At 45.4% G+C, this 19,314-nt stretch overlaps 1 protein-coding gene across 2 annotated transcripts in view; it reads right to left on the bottom strand.

The window, feature by feature from the left end:
- Positions 1-19,314, bottom strand: part of rabgap1l (RAB GTPase activating protein 1-like) — a 934,074-nt gene that overhangs the window by 314,138 nt on the left and 600,622 nt on the right. For both annotated transcript variants that reach the window (XM_072511773.1, XM_072511772.1), the window contains one exon: positions 1,542-1,655. In XM_072511773.1, coding sequence (XP_072367874.1) covers positions 1,542-1,655 — 114 coding nt within the window. The remainder of the gene's footprint in view (positions 1-1,541; positions 1,656-19,314) is intronic.

Below are 19,314 nucleotides of genomic sequence, written 5' to 3' on the forward strand. Positions count from 1 at the left end.
GATGACCTTGGCAAGGTGTTCATCGTCATCAATGACGTGTTGAAGGCTGTGAAGAAGATGACGTAGTTTCTCCGCTCCGGGGAAGTACTGGACGACGAAGGGTATTCTGTCGGTTGTGTCCCATGTCACAGCTCCATCTAACTCTCAACTGAAACTCTGCTTTCCTGAAAAATGCCTTGACTGCACCCAGTAACTATCTTACCAAGCTGAAACCTAATTAACCCCATAAGGAAGCAAATCCAAACAAAACTGCATTTGTCCAAGCTTTTTACAGTGCCCTAATTGCACCCCTGGCTCCCAAAACAGGATTCTTTTCAAACATGACGCTGCAGTCAGACACACACTATCCCCGACTTTTAACCCTTAATTTACCAAATATCTATAATACAATATATTTGCAATTCCTACATTCATCACAAGAACAGCATACTAAGCTGAAAGAAGCACAAGTAAATCAATGCTTCAACTGGAAGGAGTGTTTGGGGCCTTGGACAGTGAGGAAAATGGAGGTAAAAGGTCAGGTTTACATGGAAAGGTGTCATGAATAGAGGTGACTGAGGAGTGGACCAGTGTATGAATGAGGGAATTGTCCCATCGGAATGCTGAAAGAGGAAGGGAAGAAGTGTTTGATGGTGAAAACACTGTGGAGGTGGGAGAAAAGGCAAAAAAATGATCTGTCGAATGCGGCGGCTGGTGGAGTGGAAGGTTAGGACAAGGGGAACCTGAACCTCATTCTGCGAGAGAGGGTAAGAGGAGAGGACAGGTATATGTAAATGGGACAGACAGACATGATCTCAAACACAATGTTGCCCGGGGGGGGGGGGGGGGGGGGCGGGGCTGGGCGGATCCTTGAGGAAACCAGAAGACATTTTAGAAACACTAGTGTGGAAGGCTGCATCATTGAAGCCGATGTGATGAAGACAAGGAGCTGGGAGAATGGAACAGAGTCTTGACTGTCGGGAAGTGTGAGAATGTCAGCCAGTTCTGCAGGAACATACACTGCAGCAAAAGCACTGCTTCAAGCACACTCATCAACCTTCAGCCTTTCAAGGAGACTGACAGGGTTAAAAGGACACAGCTTGCATCCAGAAATTCTTCCTCTGAAAATATAATTGTGCACGCAAATGTACCAAGCTGTGGAAATGTTAGATAGATTGACAGGGAAATTAACATATTAACTTTCCATTTCCAGTTCTCAGCCAACTCTGCCTGTTCCCAATATCCCTGCTTTGTTTACCTGTGTGACTTTATACGCAGCTCACACAACCATCAGCAATGTCCCTCTGTCAGAATCAGTGAGATTCGATACACAGACCACGAACACACACAGGAACAGTATGAGAGTATTCACAGCATATGTGTGCGCAGGCGCGCAGGCACACCCAGGAACAATCTGACTGTATACATAGCCCACACACACACATACATACATACATGAATAACAAAATGATTCTATACACAGCCACACACACACACATATGAACAGTCTGACTGTATGCACAGGTAATGATCTTGACCAGAGGTTAGCTTCAATATCCTACCTTGCAGATCTTGTACAATGAATCCTGCCCATCTCCATCAGTTTCCTTGAAGTAGTCGTGGGCTGGGAAAGTGCGATTAATATCACGGGTAATAACGTTTTCCTGAATGGAAACCTGCATGAAGAATAAAAATTAATTAGTCATCACAGGAGCTGTAGTTGGTTTATATTTCCTCAGGGTCCACATATTCTTTGAGTGCAGCATGCACAATATACATCAAATTGTCAGATCTCCCATGGCTCAAGGAGAATCAGGGAATTCACCGCTTTGCAAAGAATTGCCCACTCCCTCCCACTCTCTGTACCTTATTCTGCCTGTTCCCAATCTCTTCGACCCTCTGTACCTCATTCTCTCTGTCCCTAATCTCTCCCATTCTGCATCCCTCATTCCCACTGTACCAAATCTCTGCTACCCTCTGTCCCCAATCCCTTCCACTCTCTGTCCCTCATTCACTCTGCCCCCAGTCTCTCCGACTCTCTGTCCCTCATTCCCACTGTCCCCAATCCCTTCCACTCTCTGTCCCTCATTAACTTTGTCCACAATTGCCCCCACTCTCTATCCCTCATTTCCTCTGTCCCCAATTCCTTCCACTCTCTGTCCCTCATTAACTCTGTCCCCAATCCCTTCCACTCTCTGTCCCTCATTAACTTTGTCCACAATTGCTCCCACTCTCTGTCCCTCATTAACTTTGTCCACAATTGCTCCCACTCTCTGTCCCTCTGGAAATTCCGCCTGCCCCTAATCCCTCCCAGTCTCTGTCCCCGATCTCTCCCATTTCCGTTCCCTCATTCTCCTTGTCCCAAATCTCTCCCAGTCTCTGTCCCTCATTTCTTCTGTCCCCAATCTCTCCCAATTTTCGTCCCTCATTCCCTCCATCCCCAATCTCTCCCATTTTTTGTCCCTCATTCCCTCTGTCCCCAATCTCTCCCAGTCTCTGTCCCTGATTCTCTGTGACTCAAATCTCCCCAAATCTAACAATTGTAGTTAAAGGTGACCAGGTTTAATATCACTGAGATAAGCAGCAAAGGTGAAAATTCAGGCTGAGAACGTAAACTGGCCTTAAAAGTATAATATAATACGGGCAGCGCGGTGGCGCAGTGGGTATCACTGTTGCCTCACGGCGTGAGGTCCCAGGTTCGATCCCGGCTCTGGGTCACTCTCCGTGTGGAGTTTGCACATTCTCCCCGTGTTTGCGTTGGTTTCGCCCCCACAACCCAAAGATGTGCAGGCTAGGTGGATTGGCCACTCCAATTTGCCCCTTAATTGGAAAAAAAATTGGGTACTCTGAATTTATTTTAAAAAGTATAATATAATATATAAAATCGAGATAGATAAATTGGGCGAGGTATTTCTGATTTAAATTTTAAACTATGAGAATATTCCCTCTCACCAGTGGATGGACCGGCACACACAAGAAGCCACAGGCTATTAGCAGCTGCCGTGACATGGGGAATCTTTCAACCTTCAGCTGTTGATGCCTCTTACTGACATCACAGGAAAACCATACCAGTTGGTGTGGGACGTTTTAAATACAGGGGTTCCCCACAGTAAACAGGTCTCACTGAGCTCAAATTTAACCATTTGCATTGTTAGTGATTGTGACAAATATTACAGGAATTTAAGTGAAATAATATAAGGAATCAGGATAATACACTGTTCGCAGGAATCTGAAGTGAAAACCTCAGGCCGAACTTTAACCCTGGCCACGTTCCATTGAAGTTTACAGAACTGAAACGAAACAGATCAAAACCATTCCATCAGCATTAGGAGACAGCATATTCCACATTCTAACCACCGGGTAAGGGAGGCTCTCTTCAACTCCCGAATGGATTTATTAGTCTTGTTCAGATTTCTATTGCCCCTAGCATTAGGGTGGGGGCAATGTGTTGTATTTCCGACACATTCGTGCCCACTGCGGTTTTAATTCCTGTGATTGAGGCAAGGACCACATTAATATTGAAATGTTGGATCCACTAATGACATTCGGACTCCGGTTCCAACTTGAGATACCCAACAAAACCTGGCACGACCATGGCCTCAAAAGGCCCCGGTGAGAATTAATTTAACACGCTTAGCATTTGCTTGGAGCTCAGAAGGGGCAGCAACGTTTTTCATGGCCTCTCGAGAAAACTTTGGAACCACTATGTACCAAGGCACCATTGGAGCCACTCCCCCCTCCCCACAAACAACTTCACTCACTCTCTAACCTAACCTGTTTTGATCAACTCACGTGCAGATCAGCCCCGTCAGCTTCACGTGAGAGACAATGAGAGATTTATAAAAGCCCCAGGCAAGGATCCCAATGCCTCTGCCCCCATAGCCACACAAACCAGCCCAGTGAGGATAAAATAACATTAAATCGCGTGGTCCTAAATCTCAGAAAGTGCAACTGAGAAGCATCCAAGATTGGTAAAGCTACAGAAGAGCAGATCAATTCAAAAATGTTTACTAAATGTGGAATTGAAAGCTAGTTTTCAGTGTTAATAATCACCAAACTACTGGATTGTTTGAAAACCCATCTGGTTCACTAAAGTCCTTCAGGAAACAAAGTCTGCCGTCGTTACCTGGTCTGGCCGACATGTGACTCCAGATTCTCAGCAATGTGGTTGACTGTTAAATGTTCTGTGAAATGGCCTAGCAAACCACTTAGTTGGACCAATTCGCAACAGGAATATCAAAAAGATATAAAACCTGATGGAACCAGGCACACCCAACCCAGTCGATCATACAAACCTCTCCTTACATCTGGGGGCTTGTGCCAAAATAGGGAAAGCTGCCCCACAGACGAGTCAACAACAGCCTGACAAAGTCAAACTCACCAATATTGATCTCCATTAGTTCCTCCCTCTCACTCAACCCTGCATTCCCCCACATTTCTGGTATCTCATTTGTGAAGACAGAACCAAAGTACGTATTTAGTTGCTCAACCATTTCTTTGTTTCCCATTATAAACTTCTGTTTCTGACTCTAAGACATTTGTCTTCACCAATCTGTTCTCTTCATGTACCTGAAGAATCTAGCTGTTAGTCCGGGTCTGCGACAATTGATGAGAAACCAACAAAAGGAAAATGCCTACCTAATCTCATCCTCACTAATCTACCTGTCGTAGATGCATCTTTCCATGATAGTATTCGTTAAGAGTGAGCATAGCACAGTTCTTATGGAGATGAAGTCCCACCATCGTGTTGTGGGGCACTATCAACATGCTAAATGGGGCAAATTCAGAACAGACCAAGCAGCTCAAAACTCGGAATCCTTGAAGTGGTGTGTGCCAACAGCAGCAAACTGTATTCAACCTCCATGGCCCAGCATATCCCCAACTCTACATACTACCAAGCCAGAGGATCAACCCTGGTTCAATGAAGGGTGAAGGAAGGCATGCCAGGAGTAGAACCAAGCATACCTAAAGATAAGTTGTCAAATTGATGAAGCTATAACACAGGACTACCTGCGTGTCAAACAGCAGAAGCAGCTTGTGATAGACAGAGTTAAGCAATCCCACAAACAACGGATCAAATCAAAGCTCTGCAGGCCTGTTGCATCCAGTCATGAAGGATCCATCGTAGCTTTTTCCCGAGGACCACAGCATCACAGATGTCAGTCTTCAGCCAATTCAATTCACTCCACATGATATCAAGAAACAGCTGAAGGCACTCGTTTCTGCAAAGGCTATGGGTCCTGACAACATTCTGACAATAGTACTGAAGACTTCTGCTCTGGTACGAGCCGCGTTCCTAGCCAAGCTGTTCCAGTGCAGCTACAACACTGGCAATGTGAAAAATTGCCAAGGTATGTCCAGTACACAACAAGCAGGACAAATCCATTCCAATCAATTACCACCCCATCAGTCTACTCTTGATCATCAGTAAAGTGATGGAAGGTGACATCAACAGTGCAGCACGGTAGCACAAGTAGATAGCACTGTGTCTTCAGAGCTCCAGGGTCCCAGGTTCGATTCCCGGCTTGGGTCGCTGTGTGTGTGGAGTCTGCATGTTCTCCCGGTGTCTGCGTGATTCTCAGCAATGTGGTTGACTGTTAAATGTTCTGTGAAATGGCCGAGCAAACCAATTCACAACAGGAATATCAAAAAGATATATAACCTGATGGAACCAGGCAACAGGCACACCCAACCCAGTCGATCATACAAACCTCTCCTTACATCTGGGTGCTTGTGCCAAAATAGGGAAAGCTGCCCCACAGACTAGTCAACAACAGCCTGACAAAGTCAAACTCACCAATATTAGTTCCTACCTCTCACTAAACCCTGCATTCCCCCACATTTCTGGGTGCTCCGGTTTCCTCCCACAGTCAAAAGACGTGCAGGTTAAGTGGATTGGCCACGATAAATTGTTTCGTGTCCAAAAAGGTTGGGTGGGGTTGCTGAGTTACAGGTGGTGTGGTCTTGGGTAGGGTGCTCTTTCCAAGGGCCGCTGCAGACTCGATGGGCCGAATGGCCTCCTTCTGCACTGTAAATTCTATGAACTCTATGAACTATCAAATGCCACTTACGCAGCTATAATCAGCTCGTGGATGCTCAGTTTGGGTTCTAGCAGGACCAATCAGCTCCTGACCTCATCACAGCCTTGGTCCAAAGGTTGACAAGTGAGCTGAACTCCTGAGGTGAGGTAAAAGTGACTGCTCTTGACAACTGGTTGGAGTCATACCTAGCACAAAGGAAGAAGGTTGTGGTTGTAGAAGATCAATCATCTCAGCCCCAGGGCATTGTTGCAACAGTTCCTCGTAACGTCCCAACCACCTTCAACATAAGAAAATAGGAGCTTGTTCTGCCATTTAATACAATCAAACCAGACATTGTTCTGGATTTGGCTTTCAACAGAAGAATCTATAGGATAGAAGGAGAGGCTGAGATGCACAATAGATGCAGTAAAAGTGGCTGGAAAGGTCAATTTCAAGAGGGTGGCTGGGACAATGGAATATTGTTGTGAAATTCAGTTGTGTCTGTATGAGGGGTCAATGATCATTCATATGTAAAAGAGGTCAGGAATCAGTCACTTCTGTCAGTTGGGTAAGACCAACACCCACTCTGGAAGAAGATTCTGTTCCTCTGTTCAGGACAAGCAGAGAGTTGGGCCAATTTCGAGCCAGAACAGAGAGTATGGATAAAATTCTGCAAATCTTAGAGTGTCCAGCTTAATCTCATTTAATGAGTACAAAGGAAGAACTCTGTGTTATTAGTGGATTCATTTACTGATTATTATGGGGTAACCCATAATGCCTGTGCAATCGCTGTCAAGCCTACAGAGATCTCAAAGGGAAAGCTTCTGGCAAGCTCATTTAATGAATCTGCAAATACTTTGTCATTGTAAGTGGATTGGTAAGGCAAGCTCACTGTGAGACAATACACTCAACATCTACAGCTACACTGCCAAGCTGTCCGATATTCAAAATAGCAGAATACAATGGTGCTGTGGGCCAGGGTTTAGAGAACCCCAAAGTGTATCATGGAGTTCACCTGGCCCACAACTTTTAATAGATTGTGGTATGGGGAACACACGGCTTACTCTGCAGGTATGGTACAGCAGAAAATGGACCAGTGGTTTTTTAAAAGAAAACAATGTTTATTCTATGAACTCAAGTTAATCTTTTTAAAACAAACAGTGAATATCTTAGCAACCAGTAAATCAAATACACCCCCAAAGAATACAACACTAAGCAACCTGTATGCTGTCCTTTTATGATCCAAAAGGCTTAATAAACCTTCAAACAAGAGCACATTAGATTTATATTTAATATTGAGACCTTTTTACAATTCTGAATTCACCCAAATGATCCATAGATAGTCTTTTCGTGCCAGAGATCAACAGCAGTGCAGCTCACAGACACACCCAAGCTTTTCTCGAACTGAAACTAAAAAAGCAGAAGTAGAGCTCAGCTCCACCCACACTCTGACATCACTCCAGTAACATGAGCAGCTCCATTTCTTAAAGGTACACTTCCTAAACACCCATTTCTTAAAGGGTACTCTCACGTGACACCGCCCCACCCCACCAAGAAAAAAAACCCATCAACTTCAAGATGGTTTCATTTTTCACCTTTTCACCATCCTTAAAGAAATGCACATAGTAAATATACTTTTTTGATTCAAAAAAACAACACGCAAACAGGTATAATAATATAGTCTATTTTTTTTCTGTTCTTCTTCCTCCAACTGAAATTCTTCATGATTGACAGTCTCTTTGAAAAAGAAGGTCTCTGCACTATCTGTCCATTGCTCTACACGTCGACATTTCTCTTTAAAGTCAGATAATTTAGTTCAATCTGATCACAGAGTCCCTTGCAATTCTCCAACACAGGAGCATTGGTTATCACAGCTTTCAGGCTTTCAAATGCCTGTTGAAAGTCTGCTGTCCATTGGAATTTTTGACGTTTCTGAAGCAAGTCCATCAGTGTAGCAATCACACTACAAAACCTTTGCACAAATGTTCGCTCAAATCCACTCATGCCAAGAAATCGCATTATTTCCCTTTGTCTTGAGGGTTTTGAAAACTCAAAGAAAGTGATTCGGGCTTTTCCAAATTCACTTTTGGCTAGGTTTATCACCAAACCCGCTTCCTGAAGTCAATCGAATAACTTCATCAGATGTTTTAACATCTTTCCATGTCGGGCTGAAAATGATCAGATCGTCGATGTATACCGCACAATTGGGTAATCCTGAAACGACTTTGTTCGTTAACCGTTAAAATGTGGCTGGGGCGTTTTTCATGCCAAATGGCATAACTTTGAATTGGTATGCACCATCTGGAGTCACAAAAGCTGAACTCTCCTTCGCCCTTTCAGATAAAGGTACATGCCAGTAACCTTTAAGTAAATCCAACTTGGAAATAAAAGCTGATTGTCCCACTTTCTCAATGCAATCCTCCAAACATGGGATAGGATAAGAGTCCGTTCTTGTAACTGCATTAACCTTTCTATAGTCCACACACAACCATTGGGTACCGTCTGGTTTACTATGGGTGAGCTCCATTGGCTGCAACCCACTTCAATTATGCCACTTTTAAGCATACTCTTTGTTAACCTATGCCAATTTTAAAGGGTTAAGTCTATATGGATGTTGTTTGATTGGAACAGCATTTCCCACATCTACATCATGAATAGTCATTTTAGTACTTACCAATTTATCTCCACAAACTTGCCCATGTGATATCAATAACTCTTTCAGGTTAGTTTGTTTTTCCTCTGGAAGATAACTCAACAATTTATCCCAATTTTTAAGAACATCCTCATTTTCAAATTTAATTTGAGATATGTCAAATTCACAGTCATCTGGATTTGGTTCGGCACTTTGAGTTAGAATCATTAACACCTCCACCTTTTTCTCTCCTTCCCTTTCAAAGTACCTTTTAAGCAGATTCACATGACACACTCGGTGATTCTTCCTTCTATTTGGTGTTTTTACCACATAATTCACCTCACTTAATTTCCTTTCAATCCGATATGGTCCACAAATCCTTGCTTTCAAAGGTTCACCTACCACTGGTAACAATACTAAAACTTTATCCCCACTGGCAAAACTACAATCTTTGGATTGTAGACTCGTTTCATCACATTTTGTGCAACTTTCAAATGTTGTCCAGCCAATTCACCTGCTCTATTTAATCATTTCCTAAAATTTGACACGTAATCCAATCATGTAATTTTCGATTTCTCACCCACCAATTTTTCCTTAATCAATTTAAGTGGTCCTCTTACCTCCTGACCAAACATTAGTTCAAAAGGACTAAATTTGGTTGACTCATTAGGCGCATCCCTAATTGCAAACAGTACGAATGGAATTCCTTTATCCCAATCCTCTGGAAAATCGTAACAATAAGCCCTCAACATTGTCTTTAATGTCTGATGCCACCTTTCTAACATTTCCTGCAATTCTGGATGGTACGCAGTTGATTTAAATTGTTTTATTCCGAAGTTATCCATAACTTCTTTGAATAACCTTGAGGTAAAATTTGATCCTTGATCCGATTGTACTTCTATGGGTAGTCCATATCTAGTAAAGAATTTAAGTAACTCCTCCACAATCTTTTTAGCTGTAATGTTACATACTGGAATGACCTCTGGAAACCTAGTAGACACATCCATTATCGTCAAAAGATATTGATTCCCACTTTTTGTTTTAGGAAGCGGTCCTACACAATCAATTAGGACCCTTGTAAAAGGTTCCTCAAATGCTGGAATGGGTATTAAGGGCGCTGGTTTTATCACTGCTTGAGGTTTCCCTATCACTTGACATGTGTGACATGATTGACAAAATTTAACCACATCTTTATGTAGTCCAGGCCAATAAAAATGTTTCTGGATTTCAGCTCGAGTTTTCCTTATCCCCAAATGACCTCCCACTGGTACCTCATGTGCAACTCGCAACACCTCCTTTCTATACCCTACCGGCAATACTACTTGATGAACTTCTGCCCACTTTTCATCCGCCTGCAGATGTAAAGGTCTCCATTTTCTCATCAAGATATTACTTTTACGGTAATAACACTCGTATACATGCAGATTCCTCTTCCGTGTATGCTTTCTGATACATCTGTTTTATTTCTATATCTTTTTGTTGTAACTCCACCAATTTTCCTGACCTAAAAATATCCGCCTCATCCTCCACCTGTTCTTGTTCTTTTTTTTAAAAAATATATTTTATTGAAAAAAAAATTTCTAAACAACATTTTTCCCTCTTACAAACCAAACGGAACGATAACAAAATAGAAATTTTTAACAATACACAAGTGACAAAACCCCGTTATCTATTGACCTATACTAAACTAAACCCCCCCCTCCTTTCCCCTGGGTTGCTGCTGCTGGTCATCTGTCTTCCCTCTAACGTTCCCTTAGGTAGTCGAGAAATGGCTGCCACCGCCTGGTGAACCCTTGAGCCGATCCTCTCAGGGCAAACTTTATCTGCTCCAGTTTAATAAACCCCGCCATATCGTTTACCCAGGCCTCCAGTCCGGGGGGTTTCGCCTCTTTCCACATAAGTAGGATCCTGAGCCGGGCTACTAGTGAGGCAAAGGCCACGACATCGGCCTCTTTCGCCTCCTGCACTCCCGGCTCATCCGCAACTCCAAATAGAGCTAACCCCCAGCTTGGTTTGACCCGGGCATTCACCACCTGCGAGATCACTCCCTTCCAATATCCTTCCAGTGCCGGGCACGCCCAAAACATATGTGCGTGGTTTGCCGGGCTCCCGCCACACCTCCCACATCTGTTCTCCACTCCAAAGAACCTGCTCAATCTTGCCCCCGTTATGTGTGCTCTATGTAGCACCTTAAATTGAATCAGGCTAAGCCTGGCGCATGAGGAGGAGGAATTTACCCTGCTTAGGGCATCAGCCCACATACCCTCTTCTATCTCCTCCCCTAATTCTTCTTCCCACTTTCCCTTTAGTTCTCCCACTGACTCCTCCCCCTCTTCCCTCATCTCTCGGTAAATCTCTGACACCTTGCCCTCTCCGACCCACACCCCTGAAAGCACCCTGTCCTGTATCCCCTGTGTCGGGAGCAACGGAAATTCCCTCACCTGTTGTCTAGTAAACGCCCTCACCTGCATATATCTCGAGAAATTTCCCCGGGGTAACTTATACTTTTCGTCCAATGCTCCCAAGCTCGCAAAAGTCCCATCTATAAATAAATCTCCCACCTTCCTAATTCCCAACTGGTACCAGCTCTGAAATCCTCCATCCATTCTTCCTGGGGCGAACCTATGGTTGTTCCTGATAGGGGACCCCACCAGGGCTCCCCGCACCCCTCTCTGTCTCCTCCACTGTCCCCATATGTTCAGTGTTGCCGCCACCACCGGGTTCGTGGTATACTTTTTAGGTGAGAGCGGTAGCGGTGCCGTCACCAGCGCCTCTAAACTCGTCCCTTTACAGGACTTTCTCTCCAGTCTTTTCCACGCCGCTCCCTCCCCCTCCATCATCCATCTACGTATCATTGCCACATTGGCGGCCCAATAATAATCTCCCAAGTTCGGTAGTGCCAGTCCTCCTCTATCTCTACTACGCTGAAGGAACCCCCTCCTTACTCTCGGAACTTTCCCTGCCCACACAAAGCTCGTGATGCTCCTATCTATTTTATGAAAAAAGGTCCTGGTGATTAATATAGGGAGACATTGAAATACAAATAAGAACCTCGGGAGGACCATCATCTTAATTGCTTGCACCCTGCCCGCCAGCGATAAAGGCTGCATGTCCCACCTCTTGAAGTCCTCCTCCATTTGTTCTACCAGCCGTGTCAAATTAAGTCTGTGCAAGGTTCCCCAGCTCCTAGCGATCTGAATCCCCAGGTATCGGAAGTTTCTTTCCACTTTCCTTAACGGTAAGCCTTCTATCTCTCTACTCTGGTCCCCTGGATGTATCACAAATAGTTCACTCTTCCCCATGTTTAGCCTTACCCCGGGAATTCCCCGAACCTCCTCAAAATTCGCATAACCTCTGTCATCGCCCCCGCTGGGTCCGACACGTATAACAATAGGTCATCCGCGTATAACGAGACTCGATGTTCTTCTCCCCCTCTAATCACCCCTCTCCATTTCCTGGAGTCTCTCAGCGCCATGGCCAGAGGTTCAATTGCCAACGCAAACAACAATGGAGACAGCGGGCATCCCTGTCTTGTTCCCCTATATAATCGGAAATACTCCGATCTATGTCGACCTGTAACTACGCTTGCCGTTGGTGCCCCATAAAGAAGTCTAACCCAACGAATAAACCCGTTCCCAAACCCAAACCTCCTTAACACTTCCCATAAATACTCCCACTCCACCCTATCAAATGCCTTCTCTGCGTCCATTGCCGCCACTATCTCTGCCTCCCCCTCCACTGGGGGCATCATTATCACCCCTAATAGTCGTCGCACGTTAACATTCAGTTGTCTCCCTTTTACGAACCCTGTCTGGTCTTCGTGCACCACCCCCGGGACACAGTCCTCTATCCTCGATGCCAGTACCTTTGCCAGCAACTTGGCGTCCACATTCAATAGTGAAATAGGTCTATAGGACCCGCACTGCAACGGATCTTTGTCTCTCTTCAAAATTAGCAATATCGTCGCCTCTGACATCGTCGGGGGTAGAGCCCCCCCTTCCCTGGCCTCATTGAACGTCCTCGCCACCAACGGGGCCAACAAGTCCACATATTTTCTGTAGTATTCCACCGGGAACCCGTCCGGCCCCGGAGCCTTCCCTGCTTCCCAGTCCCTTAATAACCTCGTCCACCTCAATCGGCGCCCCCAGGCCTGCCACCTCCTGCTCCTCCACTTTCGGGAACCTCAAATGGTCCAGGAACTGCCGCATCCCCTCCTCTCCCTCTGGGGGCTGAGACCTATACAGTTCCTCATAAAAGGTCTTAAACACCTCATTTATCTTTCCTGGCCTTCGCACAGTGTCTCCCCTTTCATCCCTAATTCCTCCTATCTCCCTCGCTGCTGCCCTCTTTCGCAGTTGGTGCGCCAACAGGCGACTAGCCTTTTCCCCATATTCGTACCTCCTCCCCTGTGCCTTCCTCCACAGTACCTCCGCCTTTCTGGTGGTCAGAAGGTCAAACTCTGTCTGGAGTCGCCTCCTCTCCCTGTACAGCTCCTCCTCCGGGGACTCTGCAAATTCCCTGTCCACCCTTAAAATTTCCCCCAGTAATCTATCCCTTTCCTTGGCCTCTGTTTTCCTTTTGTGGGCCCCAATGGAGATCAGCTCTCCTCTGACCACCGCTTTTAGTGCTTCCCAGACCACTCCCACAGGGACCTCGCCGTTGTCATTGACCTCCAGGTATCTCTCAATACACCCCCTCACTATTGCACACACTCCCTCATCCGCCATCAGTCCCACATCTAATCGCCAGAGTTCTCTGCTCCCTGTCCTCTCCTACTTCCAGGTCCACCCAATGTGGGGCATGATCCGAAACCGCTATGGCTGAGTATTCAGCTTCTTCCACCCTAGAGATCAACGACCTTCCTAAAACAAAAAAATCTATCCGGGAGTACACTTTATGGACATGGGAGAAGAAGGAATACTCCCTAGCCCTAGGTCTAAGAAATCGCCATGGATCCACTCCCCCCATTTGGTCCATAAACCCCTTAAGTACCTTGGCCGCTGCCGGCCTTCTTCCGGTCCTTGAGCTGGATCTATCTAGCCCCGGGTCCAGCACTGTATTGAAGTCCCCTCCTAAAATCAAATTTCCTGCCTCCAGGTCCGGTATACGCCCCAGCATCCGTCTCATGAATCCCACATCGTCCCAATTTGGGGCATACACATTAACCAACACGACCTCCATATCCTCCAGCCTACCACTCACCATTACATATCTACCTCTGCTATCTGTTACGATGTTCTTTGCTTCAAATGCTACCCGTTTCCCCACCAAAATGGCCACCCCTCTGTTCTTTGCGTCCAGTCCTGAGTGGAACACCTGTCCCACCCATCCTTTCTTTAGCCTAACTTGGTCTGCCACCTTTAGGTGCGTCTCTTGGAGCATAGCCACGTCTGCCCGTAGTCCTTTCAAATGCGCGAGCGCTCGGGCCCTTTTTATCGGTCCATTCAGGCCTCTCACGTTCCACGTGATCAGCCTCACTAGGGGGCTACCTGCCCTCCTCCCGTGTCGACTAGCCATTACCTTCTCTAGGCCAGTCCCATATCCCGCCTCCGCGCTCCCGCTCGCTCCCCCAGCGTCGCACACCGTCCCCGACCACCCACTCTTTAGCCATTCCCTTTTGGAATTCCGCAGCAGCAACCCAGTTGCGCCTGTTTTCCCGCCTTATTCTTTCTGGCGCGGGAACATCCCTTTACCTGACCCGCCTCTTATGGCGCAGCTCCCTTTCCCCTCCCTCTCCCCCATTCTCCGACTATGTCCCGTCTTTCCCCCCTCACCAGCGCCCACATTTCCCCAGTGTCCCCCCCTTCCCTGTTTACTTCTCGAGTAACTTTCACCATAACATTAACAAGAACAATAACAATAACAATTCCCTGCAGCATCAGTCCCTCAGTTCCGGTCCAGTTTCTCTTCTTTAATAAAGATCCATGCTTCCTCCGCCGTCTCGAAGTAATAGTGACTCTCCTGATACGTGACCCATAGTCTTGCCGGCTGCAGCATCCCAAACTTCACCTTCGTTTTGTGCAAAACCTCTTTGGCTCGGTTGAAGCTCGCCCTCCTTCTCGCCACCTCCGCACTCCAGTCCTGGTATATCCGTACCACTGCATTCTCCCATCTGCTACTCCGCACCTTTTTAGCCCATCTCAGGACCTCTTCTCTGTCCTTGAGGCGGTAGAATCGCACGATTATCGCCCTCGGTGGATCTCGGTCTTCTCGCCGGGATCCGACCTGCCCACTCCACCTCCATGGGGCCCGCGGGGGCCTCAGCACCCATCAGTGAGCTCAGCATCTTACTTGCGTACGCTCCACAGTCCACTCCTTCCACACCCTCAGGGAGACCTAGTATCCTAAGGTTCTTCCTTCGCGCTCCGTATTCAAGGGCCTCGATCCTTTCAGCACACTTTTTATGAAGTGCCTCGTGCGTCTGAGTCTGAATCGCCAGGCCCAGGACCTCGTCCTCAATACCTGACACCTTCTGCTCCACCACGCGGAGCTCAGTCTCCTCGGTCTTTAAAGTCTCCTTCAGCCCCTCAATTGCCTGTAGCATCAGGGTCAGTACCTCTTTCTTCAACAGGTCCACGCACCGTCTCACGACCTCGTCCTGCTCAGGCCCCCATGCCGCCTGCGATTTCTCCGCCGCCATTTTGTTCTCCTCTCCCTCTGACCTTATGGTTGAAGATTCTTCGGGCTGCAGCCGCTGCCGCCGGTTTTTTCCTCCGTCGTTCGGGGGGGGACTCCCTTCCCACACACCCCACACCGGGTTGCTCGGCCGAAAAAATTCCCGTTGGGGCTCTTAAAAGAGCCCGAAGGTCCGTCGGAGCTGGAGCCGCCGAAACGTGCGGCTAGCTCATCCTCGCCGCAACCGGAAATCGTTCTTGTTCTTTTTCAACCATCTGATCAAAAATCATTTCTGATAATTGCACTTCCACTTCATCTTCACTCTTTGATTTCTCCTCTTGTTCTTAACCTGTCACTTTGCGACCTTGTTACTCCACAATCCGGAAAAATCCCAGGATATTCGTCCTTCAACCCTTCAGTTGTCTGATTTTCCACTGGCTTATCAACCACAGTAGGCATCATTCCCACCTGCGATCCAGCTATATCATTACCCAAGATAAACTGTATTCCTGGACAAGATAGTTTCTCTATTACTCCTACTACCACTTCACCACTCTTCACTGGAATTTCCAACCTTACCTTATATAATGGAACGCTACTCCGCTCCCTCAATTCCACATATTCTCACCTTTCCTTCCCAAACTACATAACCCCTCATCTCTTACCATTAAAGATTGACTAGCTCCCGTATCTCTTAAAATTGTGACTTCTTTACCTGCTCCTCCTGATACACGAGTAAACTTTACCCACACAAGTAAATTCTTTAAAGAGGTCTGGCACCTTCTTATCAATCACCTCTTGATCAGGCTGTACAATCTTTTGCACGTCCTTTGCTTCACCTGGGCTTTCCTTCACCACTTTAACAAACCCCACTGTCCTGTCCTGTTTTACCACATCAGCCTTCCCAGTGCTTTTCTTCAACCATCAACACTGACTTTACATGGCCTAGTTTATTACAGTGAAAATATTTGAAACTTTTCATGTCTCTTCCACCGTCCTGGATTTCTTTTTTAATCTGAGGTACACTCTCCTTGTTATCTCCCATCAGATCACCTTTATCTTTGCCACTTGAGTATTTCTCATGTCCCCAGTTTCTATCCCTCACCGGCTGAAACTGATGTCGGAACCAAGCTTTGATTTATGAACTAATTCATAATCATCTGCCATTTCTGCTGCTAATCTCGCAGTTTTAACCCTCTGCTCTTCCACATGAGTTCTCACATCAGGAATTGAATTTTTAAACTCCTCCAAAAGTATAGTTTCTCTGGGAGCTTTATACGTTTGATCTATTTTCAAAGCCCTTATCCACCTATCAAAATTACTCTGTTTGATCCTTTCAAACTCCATGTATGTTTGACCAAATTCTTTCCTTAAATTTCTAAACCTTTGTCTGTAAGCTTCAGGCACTAGTTCATATGCACCTACGGTGGATTTTTTCACCTCCTCATACGTCCCAAATACCTCCTCCGGTAGTGATGCAAACACTTCACTAGCTCTACCTACCACTTTGTTTGAATCAGTAACACCCACATGTCCTGGGGCCATTTCATTTGTTTAGTTACCTTCTCAAATGAAATGAAAGAGGCTTCCACTTCCTTCTCGTCAAACCTTGGCAATGCTTGGACATATTTAAATAGATTCCCACCAAGCCTTCGACTTTGACGCTCTTTCTCACTGTCATCCAACTGCATGTTTCCCTTTACGTCTGCCAATTTTAACTGACTGTCATGTTTCATGGCCATTTTCTGAAGTTCACACTCTCTCTCTTTATCTTTTTCCCTGATCTGTATCACCCTTTCTCTTTCTTTTTGTTCTGCTGGGGCTATTCTTTCTTTTCTCCTTTCTTCTCTCTCCTTTTCTTTTTCTTCTCTCCCTCTCTTTCTTTATCCGCTCTCTCTGTCTTTCGTATTCAAGCTGCTATAATTCTTTCTCATGTTCCATTTGTTTAATTTGCAAATGAATTTTTGCCATTTCCAATGAATCAAACTGCATCTCAGACAACTTTAAATGCTTAACCACCGCCATAATTACCTCATCTTTTCGCATTTTGTCAGGTAATGTTAACTGCAATGTTTTTGCCAAATCTAACAGTCTGCTTTTAGGATCTGTCCGTAAGGTACTGCGTGTGACCATCTCCACCCCCAAAAACCTCTGAGCCTCTGGAAGAGCCATTGTCCACAACACATTTCCCACATAAACTAAAATTCTACACCTGAAAAGCAACCACAATATGCTCACCCCTCACTGTCTTTAAGTTCACTAAGCCAATCCAATAGATAGACTTATATCCCCCCATTTATTATGGGCCAGGGTTTAGAGAATCCCAAAATGTATCATGGAGTTTACCCGACCCGCAACTTTTAATAGATTGTGGTATGGGGAGCACACGGCCCACTCTACAGGTATGGTACAGCAGAAAATGGACCAGTGGTTTTTAAAACAAAACAGTGTTTATTCTATGAACTCAAGTTAACCTTTTTAAAACAAAGTGAATATCTTAGCAACCAGTAAATCAAATACACCCCCAAAGAATAAAACACTAAGCAACCTGTATGCTGTCCTTTTTATCATCCAAAAGACTTAACAAACCTTCAAACAGGAGCACATTAGATTTATATTCAATACTGAGACGTTTTTACAATTCTGAGTTCACCCAAATGATCCGTAGATAGTCTTTTTGTGGCAGAGATCAACAGCAGGCAGCTCACAGACACACCTAAGCTTTTCTCAAACTGAAACTAAAAAAGGCAGAAGTAGAGCTCAACTCCACCCACACTCTGACATCACTCCAGTAACATGAGCAGCTCCATTTCTTAAAGATACACTTCTTAAATACCCATTTCTTAAAGGGTACTCTCACGTGACAATGGAGTCCAGCTGTTGGTTGCAGCCGTAACTGGAAGCTACAGTAAGCTCTGTGCTAATGAGTTTACTTTGGAAGTCAAAAAGGACAGTTGTAACAGTCGGCAACACAATGGGGTTTGAAGAGTTAGACCAGCAGATGGTAGCTTTACTGTAAGATGTAAGAATGCATACATGCTGAATAACATTAATGGAAGTAATGGAGAATAACAGTAGTAATGGGAGTAATGCTGAATAACAGTAATGGAAGTGAGCAGAGGCTTAATACGAGGGTTCTGAAAATAAAATAATATAATAATAATAATCGCTTATTGTCACAAGTAGGCTTCAATGAAGTTACTGTGAAAAGCCCCAAATTGCCAACTGAAGGAAATGGAGAGAGAGTCCAGCCATTGAATAACAGGCACATTTTCACTCAGCAAGGTCTCTCAAGTGGAAGTGTACTAATGACCACATTTTCTATTTCAGGGGTAAGTGAGAGATAAAAATTGAAATGAAATGAAATGAAATGAAAATGAAATTTGCTTCTTGTCACGAGTAGGCTTCAATTAAGTTACTGTGAAAAGCCCCTAGTCGCCACATTCCGGCGCCTGTTCAGGGAGGCTGGTACGGGAATTGAACCGTGCTGCTGGCCTGCCTTGGTCTGCTTTAAAAGCCAGCGATTTAGCCCAGTGAGCTAAACCAGCCCCTCTTGTCACGAGTAGGCTTCAATGAAGTCACTGTGAAAAGCCCCTAGTCGCCACATTCCGGCGCCTGTTCGGGGAGGCTGGTAGGGGAATTGAACCGTGCTGCTGGCCTGCCTTAAAAGCCAGCGATTTAGCCCAGTGAGCTAAACCAGCCCCTTGGCCTGGATACTGGGATGAACTACCCAGCTTTGCTTCCCACCCCCACCCCAAGTCCCCATAGGGTCTTTTACACCCACCTGAGGGGGAGACAGGGCCTCAGTTTGTGATGAATATAGAAATTGTTATACATTATACTTTATATTCTGATGCAGTAATGTTATTAAAAAAACCTGGGTTCAAATACATACAGGCTGTGTGTCTCCTAAAGCTGTAATTAAAGCGTAGTAAAAGGTGAGATAACATTCATTTCAACCATTGGTTAAAGAAAGGGTTAATGGGACATTGTTTATATTTTTTTTAATTCATTTACGAGATGTGGGCTTCGCTGGTTAGGCCAGCATTTATTGTCCATCCCTAATTG

This window comes from Scyliorhinus torazame, chromosome 7, assembly GCF_047496885.1.
Source record: "Scyliorhinus torazame isolate Kashiwa2021f chromosome 7, sScyTor2.1, whole genome shotgun sequence".
NCBI lineage: Eukaryota > Metazoa > Chordata > Chondrichthyes > Carcharhiniformes > Scyliorhinidae > Scyliorhinus > Scyliorhinus torazame.